General features: G+C 41.3%; 1 protein-coding gene across 3 annotated transcripts; it reads right to left on the reverse strand.

Annotated features, from left to right (window-relative positions):
• Window positions 1-636: 636 nt before the first annotated feature.
• zdhhc18b (zinc finger DHHC-type palmitoyltransferase 18b) lies at window positions 637-15,724 on the reverse strand. 3 transcript variants are annotated; one of them, XM_034891202.1, is made up of 10 exons: window positions 15,090-15,724; window positions 14,312-14,472; window positions 12,005-12,154; window positions 11,646-11,783; window positions 11,083-11,134; window positions 10,881-10,983; window positions 10,370-10,479; window positions 7,188-7,290; window positions 4,906-4,970; window positions 2,302-2,400 (listed from the first exon to the last, which is right to left on the reverse strand). In XM_034891202.1, exons 1-9 carry the CDS (start codon window positions 15,338-15,340, stop codon window positions 4,929-4,931), a joined length of 1,110 nt encoding a protein of 369 aa, XP_034747093.1. In that variant the 5' UTR covers window positions 15,341-15,724; the 3' UTR covers window positions 2,302-2,400; window positions 4,906-4,928. The 3 variants fall into 3 exon arrangements, with proteins under 3 accessions (XP_034747092.1, XP_034747091.1, XP_034747093.1); XM_034891201.1 differs by lacking the exon at window positions 4,906-4,970 and having other exon boundaries at window positions 637-2,400; XM_034891200.1 differs by lacking the exon at window positions 4,906-4,970 and having other exon boundaries at window positions 637-2,409.
• Between the last annotated feature and the right edge of the window lie 272 nt (window positions 15,725-15,996).

Genomic DNA, 15,996 nt, shown 5'->3' on the forward strand with positions numbered 1-15,996 from the left:
TTAGGGGACCACTAAGGTCTATATAAAAGAGACTTCAGATATGCAATTAGGGGACCACTAAGGTCTATTTAAAAGAGACTTCAGATATGGTATAAGGGGACAACTAAGGTCTAAATAAAAGAGACATCAGATATGATACTGTTTTCAGGAACTCTAAATCACAGCTTTCCTACAAAAAGTGGCAAATGATCTCTATAGTGTATAAAGTGATGCTTGAATTCAATGAACAAAAATAAAAAAATGTCTATAGTCAGTATCATGCAGTTGCATTGCTGCCATTTATACAGCAAAAAAATCTGAACAACAGAACACACCAATACAACCGATACACACGGTGCCAAATTAAAGGGAAAATCCACACAAAATCAGAATCCACGTGCAAGTTTAACATTTTGGATACTAAAGTCAAGACCTTTAAGCACAGAAAGATAACATCTCATGACCGTATTTAGGTTGGGCCCATTCAATAGATTTGTATACCTTTGGTTGAGATGTTTTTGATGGGCGACAAAGGAAAACCTGAATAAATGTGTGGACAAAGAACAAAAGCCGGAGCTTGAAAATTACATGTATCTTTGCAGTGCTTTGGACTTCACAGTTAGTAGAACCATAGGGGTATTAAAGGTCCCAAATTGTAAAAAGTGAGATTTCTTTTTTATTATAATGCAGGTTGAGGTGCTATATAAATACAGTGAAGGTATCAGAACCCTCAATCCAAAGAGAATGGATTATGATCGTCTGTACGGTTGTGATGTCACAACTATACTATGTATAGGTAGAAAGTGCCGCTACAGCACTGTTACAGTCATTTCCCGGCTGCAATGACGGTGCAGAGACACGGAGAGTGTTGATGAGGAAGACCCGGACACACTGACCAATCAGAGCGTACCAGGCTTTTTTGGGAGGAGGGCTTAAAGAGACAGACGCTAAAGACAGGGTGAATACATGTATATTCAGACACTGCGAGAACCTTTTTTTTAACATTAAAGAATGTAAACATGTTCTAGCAGAAACCCAAAATACAAGTACAAACCAGGAAATTAACACAATATGGGACCTTTATCATGGCGTAATTTATTTTTGACCCCTCTGTTTAAACTTAATTTATCTATAGAAAAATAACAAAAGCAACAAAATTAGTGGCCGAGATAGCCTACATGTGATTATTGCTTAGCTGTTCTTTCAGAACAATGGATAGTGTGGTGGCATGATAGAATGGGCAGTACTGTGATACAGCAACCGGATCCCTGTGTTATGGCTTCCCTCTTGTACAGTGGGAGGACGTGGAGACGCATCATCCATCTCTATACACTAGTCTATGGGTAGACAGTGTTCTCTGCTCAGGGCCAGACCATCCTGCTAAAGGGGCCCAGGGCAAGATAGCTTTAATTTGTCACCCATCCGTACCTCCAGCTTTTAGTACTCATATTCTCGAAAATGCTCCATGGCTGCTGTCAGAGTTTGATTGACATGTACTGATGATGTCTCAAGACGACATCATCAGTACAAACTGTCTCTCCGCTCTTCATCTTAAAGGAGTAACTAGCTCAAGGTCCCATTTCTAAACGGAGTCGCACAATGTTAGAGGAAGGACATATGGGAATTGAATTCTATATTTGGGGTGGACAATCCCTTTAAGACCATAAAAAGCTTTTCAAGCTCCTACAGTTTTTCCACCTGATACATCAAAGCCATTATTTTATCATATTTGCAGGATCGGACATGCTGGTAAAATTCATGTTTGACATGAGAATCATCAGGAAGGCATGTGGCTCTTTCAGTACACCGGTTCCTCTAACTTACAAATCTTTTTATGTGCTTTGTCATTTATGTCATTCTTCACCAAAATTGCACCCTTTACAGCCAGAATAGATCCAATCTATTCTCTAGATCTCTAGTGCTCCTATTTCCACTACAAACACAAATGCATACCTTTGTGATCCACAATGACTAGACCTGGAGCTTTCAGGGAATCAACACTTAATAACGATTTTTTAATTCACACCATGTGTGTCTGACTGTGTTACAGCATGCAAGCTTCACACAAAGTGTTTTTTTCCCTTTCGAAAGCTGTCGTTACAGTCAGTGCATAGGGATGAAGCTGGGCCCAGCGTCCGGAGAGGTTGGGGAAACAGGAACATCAAAAGAAGGGTTGGGAATATGCAGAGCAACTAGCTCTCTTTTCTTTGACCGAGTCTTGGTGGGACGTGGTGGAGAGGTATCGTCCCTGGAACTGGCGGTGTGGCGCGCCACGCAGCTCGTGGAGAGCTGCGCGGAGGGGTCAGAGTTCACCGCGGGCCTGCTGTCTGGGCAGGTATAAGCTGTCTGAGGTTTCCCCTGAGGACACGAGGTGGACAGGAGCGGAGGGAGAGTGGCCGACTCCAGGAGACCTTTAGTTCCCTGTGTGCACTGGGGAGGCACGGGAAAAAAGAAAGGGGGGGGAAGAGAAGATAAGAAGTGATGAGACGAGCCAGTGAATTTAAAAGGGGGAACAGCAGGGAGTTAAATCACTTCAGTGAACGCAGCATCAGCTGTGCAATATAAATGGGAGTGTAAGCAGGCCACACGAGTGGTCCGAAAGCAGGAGACTGCAGATGTTTTATTCCACACATCTGCACCCAGAACATCTGAGTGTCCAATTTGATCAGAGGTGTCCACATTCTTTTATATAAAGGGCCAAAAATGTATCTGGATGAAAAGCAATGGGCTAAAAATAAATGTTGATTTTATGCGAAAATATTGGGTACTTTTTAGAAAAGTAACATTTTAAATCTAAAACAAGATTTCAGAAAATAACACTTCTCTTTAATCTGCAAACAGTACTGCTCATGATTATAGGAATCCCTACTTAAGTTGACTATGAAGAGGAATACAAAAAATCATCTTTTGGAAATTGATCTTATTGCTTTAATTAAAAGATGAGGAAAAATCCAACCTTTAAGGACACCAATCTTCTTTGTGAATGATTAATGTAACATAAATAAATAAATGTTCTTCCTTAAAATACAGGGGGTGTAAGTATACACACCCCTATGTTAAATTCACACAGAATTATTTTTAAAGGCCAGTTGTTTCATGGATCCAAGATACTGTGCATGCTGACAAAGCTAACATTCACCATACCTAGAGATTGGCATGGTTTTATTTCAGTTAGCCTGATAGCTGATCTGATTTGCATTGATAGATGATTTTATGGAAAGTTCCCCATGCCAATCTCTAGATATGGTGAAGGGTAACTTTATCAGATATGGGGTTATTTTAATTCCAAAGGCCAAGGGAAATTCATGAGGTTGCACAGTATCCTGGATCCATGAAAGAACTGGAATTCAAAAATAAATATCTGCCTACTTCTATGGGAATTTAACATAGAGGTGTGTATGTTTATGCCCACTGTATTTTAAGGAAGAACATTTATTAATTTACAATACATTATTCATTTACAAAGAAAATTGGTGTCCTTAAAAGGATGGACTTTTCCTAATTTTTTATTAAGGCTGTAAGATTAATTTCCAAGATGATTTTTTCATTCCTCTTTTTAGTTAACTTAAGCAGGCGTTCCTATACTCACGAGCAGCACTGTATACAGTTTGTCCCGTATGCCAGAGCTTGCACTATACACTTCAATGCCTTATAATGACTATTTATCACTTGCAACATCAAAGCAAAAACAAAGTTGATGAGATTGAACGGTAAAGTTGTAGTCTATAAAAACTAAGTAGTAAGCTAAAAGGCGCCAAAGCGCTGCGTAAAGCTGAGGGTACCCATAGACATTTATGTTGTCAACATAAGCATATTGATTAGTGCAGCTTTAAACAGTGTTTCTCCTCATTGCAATTTAAAATCTCGTCAACCTTAAAGTTACAAGACACTCAGAGTGTGATTAATGGATAAAATTTAGGAGCCTTGAGGTTCATATTTTATTCAAATTTAAAACATTAACTTTTAATCAAGCTCCCAAAACTGCCAGTTCACTATTCCCAGTTTAAAAAGCTCAGCAACACTTCAGCTTAAACTCCAGGACAATCCATCCGGGCTGTCAACATGTCTCTAAACATAAGGACACACGTCCACAGCACTTTGTAATGTCCTTCCCTATATGGAACTGCTTGCCCTAGATTTACAAATATGAATCCATCAGATAATATTAAGTAGCTACTGGTTTATTCTCCACAATTAATGCCATTGTCTTAATAAGTTAACAGTAATTCCATGGCCAAAATTACAGTATATACAGTTTACCTGTGCCATCACAGCCTAAAAGCTATTGTATGCAATGTATATTATGAAACTGAATTATTGCAGTAAAAAGGTTACATTTTAAAGATACAGTACAGTGGAATTGTTTCAGCCATCTACATGACTGTATAGTAAGGCTGCAACTAACAATTATTTTCTATTGTTGATTATTTTCTTGATTAACAGATTGTTTGGTCCATTAAAAGTTGAAAAATGTGGATCAGTGTTTCCCAAAGCCCAACATGACTTCCTCAAATGTCTTGTTTTGTCCTCACCTCAAAGTGTCACAGAGGAGAGAACAAAAAAAATATTCACATTTAAGGAGCTGGTATCAGAGTGTTTTGACTTTTTTCATTTAAAAATAAATAAAATAAAAACAAATAAAAACACTCAAACCGCTTAAATCGATTTTTATAATAGTTCATATTAATTACCTTAGTTCTAATCGATATTTCAATAAATCATTGCCGCTCTATTGTATATTGTGAGCACAATTGACACACAGTACATACTGTATTGTGTTCAGTTAATCACTGTGGGCTGTATTCAACATGGCAGCAGTATGAATCAAGCCATGCACGAGTACAGCAGCCAGCCGAGAGGACATGCAGACACAGCTGTGGGCACGGAGACCCTGCCCTATCTTTCCCCTTCTCTAAACGGGCTTACCAAGCAGCACTAACAGTGGCTAATCAGCCAGTGCAGGACACTGCAAAGTCCAGACATTTCACCTCCTAGTGTTGGTGGAAGGACACAGGCACAGAGACAGAACAGCAAGTAAGGACTGGGTGAAGAGACACACAGGGAACGTACTGATAGTTTGGTGCTTCTCTTCCCATGGACAATACTCTTAACACTCCAATATGTACATTTGGGAGGGTGGACAAACTGTACAATGAAAAATGAGTACACAGATGATGAATTGCATGGACAAAAATGCACGTTTTTATTATTATTTTTACATTTTGGAGACTGACAAAATAGAAATATGTATAAAAAACATGATGGACAAATTACATGTAATAAAAGGCATGAAGTTGATTTGATGTGTCACAAATCATTTGGCACTTTACATGCAGACAAATAGGACCTTCCACATGAGACAAGAGGAAAAGGGAACCAACACAATAAAACAAGGAACTTTCCCCACAGCTTCCCCAGTGCATCAACTGAATTCAAAAAGACTTCATCCCCTCACCGAACCCACCAACAAAATACATTTCAGGCTGGAAACACTACCGCTTTAACTTTCAGTATCCACACACTGTGTGTGTGGATACTGAAAGCAAATAAAACAAAGGTTGTATAGCTGTGTTTGTTTTCTAGAGTAAAGGAAAAAGCACTACCAAACAGCAGCTACTCTACCGCTTGATATGAGAGTTCCGTGGCTCAGACAGCAACTCTAATCTGAAGTGCAGTTCACGTCTTGTAAACAAAATGTCTCCAGGCATCCCTTTATATCACGTGCAGTCAGAGAAAATCAGAGAGGACAACGAGCTGAACACATTTCACTTCATTCAGTTCTTACAACTTGTTCTCCTCCACCCTGAGTTGACACACTGCACATGAGCAAATACTGGAGGTGTAGATTGTGATTAAAAAAACTGAAAACATTGGATACCATAAAATAAATATCTATAGGTAATAGCATCCCCACTGCATATAGTTCAAAGCAAACGCGTAAGTAAACCTGGTTTGTTCATTTCCATGAGGTAAACACGACTCAGCTGTTTAGAAGCATGCACGTGCAAAAAGCAGCTGTCTAGCCTCATACTATAGAAATACTTTGAGATGAAAGGATTGGTAGCCCTCTCATGTCTGTACTTTAATAGTGCGTACCATTTGTACTTTGTAGTCAGATTTTCCAAAGTCAAAGTCGGAGACACCCCCCCTGACCTCAGAGATTTCCCAGCTCGGAACACAGACAACCATTGAGTACCCCAAGCTAAAAATCCAACACGGCTGACCCGTACATCAAACGTTGTGAAAGCTGTAGTAACATACAGTTATAAGCACTTCTGTGTTATTAGCGTCAACACAATGGGAAACTTTGCTACAACTAACGGAAACAATCAAAATCGGACTTGTAAATGGAACGCATTCCACTCGGGTTTGACGTCATTCACTGCTTCCGAGGTAAATGGCATGCACTGTAAATTTGAAGCTAGTGCCTGCAGCCGGTTAGCTTACCTTAGCACAAAGACAGGGGGAAGAGACTAGCTGAAATATCTGGTTCGGAGTTCCAGCTCAATAATTCACCATAAAATCACAAACAAAATAAACATCTTTACCTGTGAGCTTTAGGGCTGCTGTGGATTAATTGATTCACTTCGGCCAGAAATATGCTAGTCGATGTCAAACATGTCCTGATGCCAACTCTGTACTTACAAAAACAGTAGCTTGCGGTGGCTAATGTTAGCAAGCCTTAAAGAGCTATTGCTCCGTAACTGACAGTACTGAGCCAGTTTCACGTGTCCCCATTTGTGCTACTGTTGCATCCTTTTAGCATTTACCTATGGCAAAAGTAGCGCTGGTGGGCCCGGTGGCCGCTGTTCAGCTAAAGCTCCTAGGCTAGCTTTAACACACAGACGTGAGGTTGAAATTGATCTAACTCTCTGGAGAGAGAAAAAGCCAATTTCCCAAAAACGTTTGATTCAAAGTCATTTAGATTATAACAGTGTACACTAAGTTTTTAACCTATTTTATAAAATGCTTTTAAAATCTAGTTTGCACTGAGGGAAAAGTAATAAATGCTAAAGCTCTGACTGCAGTGTAAACACAGTATATGTAGGGATTAACCCAGTCGGCAGCAGACAGATGCTGGGTTGGAGCTACAGCCGGCCACAAGGCTTCGGTCAGACAGAGGAAGAGTTTAGGTTGGAGAAAGGGGGTGCAGGCACAGGGGAGGGGGATTCTTGCAAGACAGTAGCCGGCTGGGAAGACCATCCTACCACGTTTATCTCGCTTTTAGCGGCCAAAGTGGGCAGCTCGATGCTCACGCCTCCTGTCTGGACAGATTCATCTGTGGGCAGGAAACCCCGTCTGTCGATCAAGCTGAAAAAAGACAGAAATCAAGAAGATACATGTCATAAGGTCTTGTTTGTGAGTGAGGGGACAACGGAGCAGGAGATTGGTCGGAGAATCGGTGCAGCATCGGTGGTAAAATGTTCTATTTATTGCACCGTTGTGACAAAAAGAGGGCTGAGCCGGAAGGCAAAGATCTCAATCTACCGGCCCTTTTTTTGTCCCTACCCTCACATATGGTCATGAAGGCCGGGTCATGACCGAAAGGACAAGATCCAGGGTACAAGCGGCCAAAATGGGTTTCCTCAGGAGGGGGGCTGGCGTCTCCTTTAGAGATAGGATGAGAAGCTCAGTCATCCGTGGGGAGCCCGGAGTAGAGCCACTGCTCCTTCGCGTCGAAAGCAGCCAGTTGAGGTGGTTCGGGCATCTGGTAAGGATGCCTCCTGTGCGCCTCCCAAGGGAGGTGTTCCAGGTACGTCCTGCTGGGAGGAGGCCGCGGGATGACCCAGGACCAGGTGGAGGGATTGTATCTCCAACCTGGCCTGGGAACGCCCCGGGATCCCCCAGTCAGAGCTGGTTAACGTGGCTCGGGAAAAGAAAGTTTGGGGTCCCCTGCTGGAGCTGCTCCCCCGCAACCCGATACCGGATAAGCGAACGTATGTACGTAGATAGATAGACAGATAGACATGTCATTAGGTGTGCATGGTCAATGTTATTTTTTATTTTATTTAAATAAAAGACATCTAATGAGTCTCTGTCTCAGAAACGAACAAACTACCAGTCAAACTTCTTCTTGCATGCCATAACACATACAACTGAGAAACATTTGAATCACTAACATAGAGCAGGTTGGGCCTAATGATGATATTTGGATATTTAATGAACATTTTATACAACTATACATTTTCAACAAGTTATAATCTATAAGTCCAAACAAATGCAAGGAAGTCAGATTTTTCTGCCATGCTAAACAAATGTGATATTAAAATAACAATGTATAATATATTATATCTGATCCATCAATAAAACAAAATGTAGCAATGTTATTATGATCATTCATTTACAGGAAGTTAATAGTAATACTACATTTTGTTTTAAAAGGTGCCTTTCTCGGCACCCAAGGACGACCCATGGTGGTGAGAAGGGCGGAGGGGACAGAGAGGTTTCAGGAGGAAGAGGATCAGAGGGAGCGGGAGGGAGTGGGACGCTGGAAGAGATCAGACAAATATGGGGGGGTGAGGTTGTGGATGGCCTTGAATGCCAATAGGACGACTTTGAATTGGATATGGAGCTGGACCGGGAGCCAGTGGACCTGTTGGAGGACAGGAGTGATGTGGTGGATGGAGCGGGTTCGAGTAATGATAGTTGATAGTTCATATTTCATAGTTAATTACACTGTTAGATCTTTTACAAGTAATGAGATGATGTATAATGTTAACTAAATACTAGTAATGTAGGAATTTTTTCTCTTTTTTAGCTTAGTGTAATATCAAATAATTTGTTCCTTAATTAAGACAGTCAGTGGTTTATTTGGACGCTATTAAACAGTGGCAAACAGTGCTTATAATAATTACTTAACCCTTGTGTTGTCTTCCTGTCAAATTTGAAAATCAACACCTTTGACGCTTTTTAATCAATGTTTTTATAATTTTTACGTTTTTGTCCCTTTTTTCAACACTTGTTATACTTTTCTCAATTTTTGATGTTCTCAACAATATGTAACTTATTAAATTCAGTTTAACAGTAATTTTGGAATTTATGGTCCATTAACGCCATTTATAGGAAATTATATCTAATGTTAGAGTTACAAAAGCAGAAATTAGGAATTACTTCGACTAAAATTAAAGGAATGTACGTTAATGGATAATCACAGACTGGGATGTGTCAACTTTTACACAATACTATTTTAAAACCACTTCAATTTGTTTTTCTAATGCTATTGTAGCCCTAGTCTCCTCATTGATCCTCCTATTCCAAAGGGTGTCCAGAGAGTCTCTGTAGGAAGTATGAGACCTTTCAAACTCCAAGTCCAGAGATGAATCTGTCACGTCTGGTCTTCCTTCCTTGATCTGGTCTTCCATCCTTTGGAGTTTTGTCTTTGTAAATGTGTCTTTTGTCTCACAAGGGTCTTGTCACTAACTTCAACCTCTGGCAACCACATGGACTGTTTGATAGGCAACAGATGATCCTTAAGGATCGTTCTTACACCACCTTTTCCATCCTCAGGTTTCACCCTGCAGACAGGTAAGTTAGGTAGTTTTTTGACCACCACATAGGGCACCAAGTTCCAGCGGCTTTCAAGCTTTTTTCCCCCTTGAGTCACAAGTTTGTAATTAACACCTGGTCTCCAACGTGAACAGTCTGAAGACACACTTTTTGGTCATATGCTTTTTTTTTTTCTTCTTTGTTGTGTCTTTTCTGCTGCTCTGCAGACCAGATTATAGGCCATCTGCAGGTCATCCTTCAGCTTCTCCACATCTGGAAAGATGTCTACCTCCCATTCTGTCGGGCGAGGTTCCAACACAAAGGTCCACAGGCAGTCTAGACTCTCTGCCAAACATCAGTAGGTATGGCGAGTATCAACGGGTGTCACATTTTGTGCGGTTATAGGCATGAACCACATAGGGAGCATACTGACTCCAGGCACGCTTCTTTTCTTCACTCAAGGTGGCAAGCATTGACAGCAAAGTACGGTTAAATCTTTTGGGTTGAGGGTCCCCTTGTGGATGATATGGCGTAGTCAGGAATTTCAATACTCCAAGATCATTAGTACCTCTTCGATCAACCGACTTTCAAATCTCTTCCTTGGTCAGAGTAAATTCTTGTGGGCAAACCATAATGAACAAAGTACTTCTCTACCAGTATTTTGGCTACTGTGATAGCTTTCTGGTTCTTGGTAGGAAACGCCTGTGCGTACCTTGTAAAATGGTCCAATACCACAAACACATTGCTGCTCCCTCTCGAATCAGGTTCCATAGAGAGGAATTCTATACATACAAGATCCGTAGGGCCACTGCTTACAATATGGTGCAAAGGTGCAGCTCTCTTACATGGAGTCTTGTAGGAAATCAGTCAGTAATTCAAAGTGTGTGTGAGTTTTCAGACTGACCTGGGTGGCATGGGTCCACAGAGCACAGAGCAACAGTTGATGAAGATGTTTTTATGGCTGTATGGGTTGGTGACACCTTCTCCACCTTTCCCTGACCAGGAGCCTTTAATCTGGAACAGAGAGATGTAAAACATAGTAACTGTGCAACATTTCACAGTTGTTTCTTTGTTTATGCAATATGCATTTCATTTGATTTTCGGTTGATAATCTCTTCAAGGTCTGATCAGATTTGGAAGTATTCATTAACTCTTAAAAGTGTTACAAAGTATTTGTATAATATTTGCAAAGAGATGCTTCCGTTGGGAATAAGCCGTTGGTGCGTATCATTTTACACATTTTTCATGTGCATTTGTTAAAATTCTATTGAAATGTGATCTTTGTGTTATATTAATATAACTCAATTAACACTTTATTTGACAGATATTGCAAATTGTCTCACTGTACCACAATATCACTTTCCCAGCTGCTCTGTAATTGCAATATTACAAATTCAACTCGAGGCAGTACTTACATCTTCATTAGTGGTGAGGTTGGAAGCAACCAGGTATGTATGGAAGCCTGAGAGGCCCAAGATGGACCAGACTGAGAAGAAACATATCACCAGCTCCACTGCAGTGAAAGGTTGAGTCAAGGAGAGCATCGGCACATTGAAGGAGGGAGAAATCAATTAAAAACGGACAGGAATCTTAAAGACGTTTGTGATTGAAGGATATCTGCCTGGACTCTCTTGCACAGCAAACACCAGGCCTTTTCCACCTTGAGCCCCTGAAAGAGGAAAGAACACGGATGCAATGAACCAAAGTGTTTCCAAGGCCTTGAATTGTTGGGTCTATCTGTCTGGGTCTACCTAATCTATCTGTAAAATAGCCTGAGAAAACATCTGATGATAATATAAATAAAGTTGACTTGAATTAAAGAGGGAATAAAAGTGTATAGTTCCAAAAACCAACAGTTGCAGTTAATTTCCTTGATGCAGTGATACCAGAGTTGAGCTCAAATATGTTCAGATTGCCAGGCACTTAATATGGTCACAAAAAAACTGAAACCTGCTGATGCTGCATTAACAGTGCGAGATAGGGCAAGCGCCCTCAGAGTGCCCTTTCAGTACCTTTATCAGACAACTCACCTGATCTGATGTGGTAAACTCTTCCCGGCCGGTTGTCCAAACCGACACAAAACAAACACTTACAGTTATGCGGGTGCTGTTTGAGCCAGGTGTGTTAGCCGCTATTATCGGAAGGACACTAAACATGCGAACCAGAGCAAAAACACGTACTCAGTGCTAGATGTGTGGTCACACAGCCGAAGATGAACGCCGTCAGGAAGGAGAGCGACACGATGAAGGTGTAGAAGAATCGGTAGTTGCGCTTTCCCACACAGTTCCCCACCCAGGGGCAGTGATGGTCGAATCGCTCTGAAAGAGAAAAAAGCACCAAAGGAGAAGTGAATCGAGAGGGATTACTGACATTTCAAGTTCGTTTTAGGGAATACTTCCAATGGTTTGGGAAGTGCGCTGATATGTCAACAAAGTCAGTCGAGCCTGAACCAGAAGCATTGGATGACGCTCTTTTGAGGCCTCTATTTATTATTTATCACGTGTAAATGTCAACGCCTTAGCGTGTGTCCACAGCTCACCCACACAGTTGTCACACAGGCTGCAGTGGGAGGTGCGCGGCGGCCGGAACATCTTGCAGGAGAAGCAGTACTTGAGCTTCACCACCTGCTGGTTGATGAGGACTTCCTTGGTGCGCGGCGGAGGCCGATAGCTGGCATTTCCAGTGTTGTCTGAAGTGGCGAGGACAGTTAAGAGAAACAACGGGATCAAATTAAAAATCGGATTCGCTGAGCAACTGATCTTTAGTGATACTGGTCTGGCCTTTTATTCTTAGCACCTGAACACTTGCCATTTCACATAAACTATTAGGGGTGGGACTCTTCACTGCTCTCATGGTTCGATTACAGTTATCCTGTCAATGAATCAAATGGATTCGATGGAACGATGCGTCACCTTCTCAATGTTATTATTATAGATTACTACACTTGGTTTTCATCAATAAATTCAAGCAGTCAGATATAGATGAAGAACCTTTTTGTATTGCATCTGCTCTTAAAAAGAGATACTTGTTGAATTTAGCAGATTCTGAACACAACAAACACGCGTATGACGCCCGCTGATTGAAGAATCACTCCTCTCAGACACACACCAATCACAGCCATTTTCACATCAAGGCGGCCCTTAAAAATGCGACTCCCTCCTCACTGGTCCCTGCTGCACTGACGCTGTTGGCAACGCTTTGCCTCCACCACCCCAGCCTCCACCTTTCTAGTTCAGATTCCTGACGTGACTCAAAGTTTGAAATGGTTTTCAATGTCTCTTTTGGCCCACTCGTTTATACCCAGGGGGGTTTCTGCACGGCGCTCCTTGTTTCAGCTTAGCATGTTGCTTGGCTGGTCCAGGGAGCATTAGAAAGAGCGGAGCCATAAGCACCAAGCTGTACTGCACTTTCTTCTTGTAGTCACTTTTTCACTGTGGACACACTATGCAGTAGGCTACACAAAACCTGCTTAGAATTAGTGTGAAATTTCTATGCAGCTCTAGTTTACGCTTGGATTTCCCCAAATTCCACATCCTGTGCCTTTTAGGTGAAATTGTATTGGATTTGGTGATTACATTCATGAAACACTAAAAGAATACTGAGTCAAACTAAATGTCCAAAGCATTTCCTTAAGATATGGTGGTATAGGTAAATACATATGTAATACTTATATCAGAGTCTCTGGTTCAAAAATAGCTGGTACAACAGCAGTACAGTTGGGTAATATGAACATCTTACATCATCACTGCCTGAACTTTGGTGATGAGTAGGAGGTAACAAGGTGCATGCACAAGCCAACTTTAGACACTAAGGTCATTATATTGATGCTTGCCATGTAAAAAAAGCAAAGGTGCAGTTGGCAAGACTCAAAACTGAAAATTGAGGGGGAGGAAACCTCAAAAGGACACGATTCCACAAAAGATCTCACTAATGGCTGCCAACGCAACATTCATGACAAAGAGTCACAGTAAATCAGTCTTTACAAAAATTCTACTTAGGCCCTTTAATGTGTCAAAGGATTCACCATCTTTAAAACAACACAATAACTGGTGACTGCTGATTAGAATCCCCCGTATTTTTCAGTTTCAGAGTAAAAATTGCCAACGTTAGCAGAACAATGCCTTCAATCTCAACTGTGACCTGTGCTCGGAAGCCAAATAAACTGTGTAAAAGCTATGACAGTGACAAAAATAAGACGTACTTGAAGTTTGACATAATTGATGCCACCGAGCAGAGGGCAACTTATGAAGAAATGAGCTAAGCTTAATTAGGAAGTTTGAGTTTAGGGATCGCATTTCTTTTAGGAAATATGCAGAACAGATTGAGAGTTCTCGTGCCAACGGCTGTCTAAATTCAGTGCCAGAAAGCATCGAATCGCCCACTCGAGTCGGTTACAATGACAAACTGCAGTCAGATTGAGAGAGAAAAGGATGAACCCTAACCCTTACACCAGATACTGACTGGTTTACAGACCCCCCAGTTCAGTAAAATTGTACATTTTAGAGTGCCCTTTTATTGTGGCCAGCCTAAGGTACATCTTGGCAATAATCATGCTGTCTAATCAGCATCTTGATATGCCACACCTGTGAGGTGGATGGATTATCTCGGCAAAGGAGAAGTGCTCACTAAAACATATTTTGACAGATTTGTGAACAATATGAGAGAAATAAGCCTTTTGTGTAAATAGAAAAAAAACTTAAATCTTTCAAGTTCAGCTCATGAAAAATGGGGGCAAAACAAAAGTGTTACGTTCATGAATTTTGTTCAATGTATGTTGGATATCAAAGTCAAAAGCACTTGAGACAACCATTGTTCTGACCCCAGTTGTGACTGAATTGGCCCTTACCAATCTGTTTTTCAATATCTGCAGCCTCATCTGGTGTTGCTCTGGGCAGGATGCCGGGGTCAGTGAGGCTGGTCTGAAGCAAGGTGATGACCACAAATACAAACAGGCCTCCTCCAATAACAGGTATGCAGCTGGTCAGGTGTTTGACCAGGAAGGGACAGCTGTAATATGGGGCAGCCACAGACAGAGAGAGGGTGAATAACTAAGACATGCGGACCAGATCAAAGGCTGCAGAAGGATAGACAAAGCCCTTTCTCCTCTAACTGAGCCGACATCCACCAGGGGATGTAGTTTTAATTAACATGCTGTGCCTTTAACCACCATCTGAAATCCATGGAGACAGAACACACTTTACACTACACTGATAACGCAAATTCATTTTCAAGCACTATTTAATATCATATTTCATATGTCTTATTAAAAGCTGCACAGATTGTTTCATACAGAACCGATTATATGCATACATTGTAAAGTCAATTGTAAATGTAAATCTTGTCAGAATACATTATGAACTCTGACCTTATTTCACTTGATCTGCGTATAATTAAATACATTTTGCTTGTGAAACATTAAAAAAAAGACTTTTTATGAATCAGTAGAACCTGCTCTACAGTTCGGCGTGGACCTATCTAATAAAATGTTAATATAACGTTAACGTTACTGTTGTAGAAGCACAGATGCATTGACATTTCGACCCTCGGCTATGTTCACCACAACAAGGACTGAACTCACAGGTGATATGACAGAATCGCTGACCCAATATGAAACACGAACTCACTCAAATATAAAGAATAATCCACTTGTGATGAGAATAAGGCCCAGAGTGAGGGGCAAGACCCCACTCTCTCGGGCCACCATGATCCGTCCATCGCAGTAGAAACGATTCTTTCCGGGGAAAACTTGCCACTTTCTCCTCGGTCTTTTCGGCTCCTCTCTCTTGTTACCGTTGTTACCATGATGGGGTGGAGGGTTCGGGGTTGGCGTCGGAAGAGCCTGGGGGTCGATTTGTTGATACTCACAGCTTTGCATGGTTTATAATTAAGTTTGGGGGCTCTGTCCCAATTCGGACGAGCGGGGCATTTGGCCAGTGGTCGACAGCATCACCGACGCCCGTGTTTGAGGCAGCCGAATGTAGCAAATGTCGTCATTCCACGGAGCAAACAAAGCGTATCAGACAACATAACGTTATCCTTTGAAAATCACCGTAGGAGCCCGTGCTCGAAATTACCCTGAAATTATCCCTGGTAACTTATTTTCCATGCCTCTTCACTTATTCTTTAAAAAGTCTAATGTTGCTAGCTAATGCACAAATTCAGGCGTTGAGCCGCTGGTCATCGTTAGCTTGTTCGATGTGGAAATGAAACTAACGTTAGCCAGAAGCCAGCTGCACACTATCAAAACATCAGTGAATCCAAAATAGAGAGTGTATAAAGAGTACTAAAACTTCGTAATTTTGATGAATAGTGTTTCCCTACAAAGAGCCACGACAAATTCGTAATTAGCGTAATGATTAAGGTTAGCATCTCATCTAACCTTAGCTGTCGTCAAGTTTAACACAAGAAAAGGTCGGTGTATATCCGGTTTCTTTCAAAATAAATATCCTAACAAAGCATCCCGTTTAAGGCATGATGATGACGCGGATATGAATGGCCACATAATGTATTAATTTCTTGCACTTCATTATT

Source organism: Etheostoma cragini, chromosome 14 (assembly GCF_013103735.1).
Source record: "Etheostoma cragini isolate CJK2018 chromosome 14, CSU_Ecrag_1.0, whole genome shotgun sequence".
Lineage (NCBI taxonomy): Eukaryota > Metazoa > Chordata > Actinopteri > Perciformes > Percidae > Etheostoma > Etheostoma cragini.

Coding starts and splice junctions, on each gene's coding strand:
- zdhhc18b (XM_034891200.1), bottom strand. CDS start 15,340: ATGCAAAGCTGTGAGTATCAACAAATCGACCCCCAGGCTCTTCCGACG. Junction 7,291..10,369: donor TGTGGACCCATGCCACCCAG/GTCAGTCTGAAA, acceptor GTCTTTTTTCAG/CTTGATCGACAGACGGGGTT. Junction 2,410..7,187: donor CTAAAAGCGAGATAAACGTG/GTAGGATGGTCT, acceptor GTGCCTCCCCAG/TGCACACAGGGAACTAAAGG.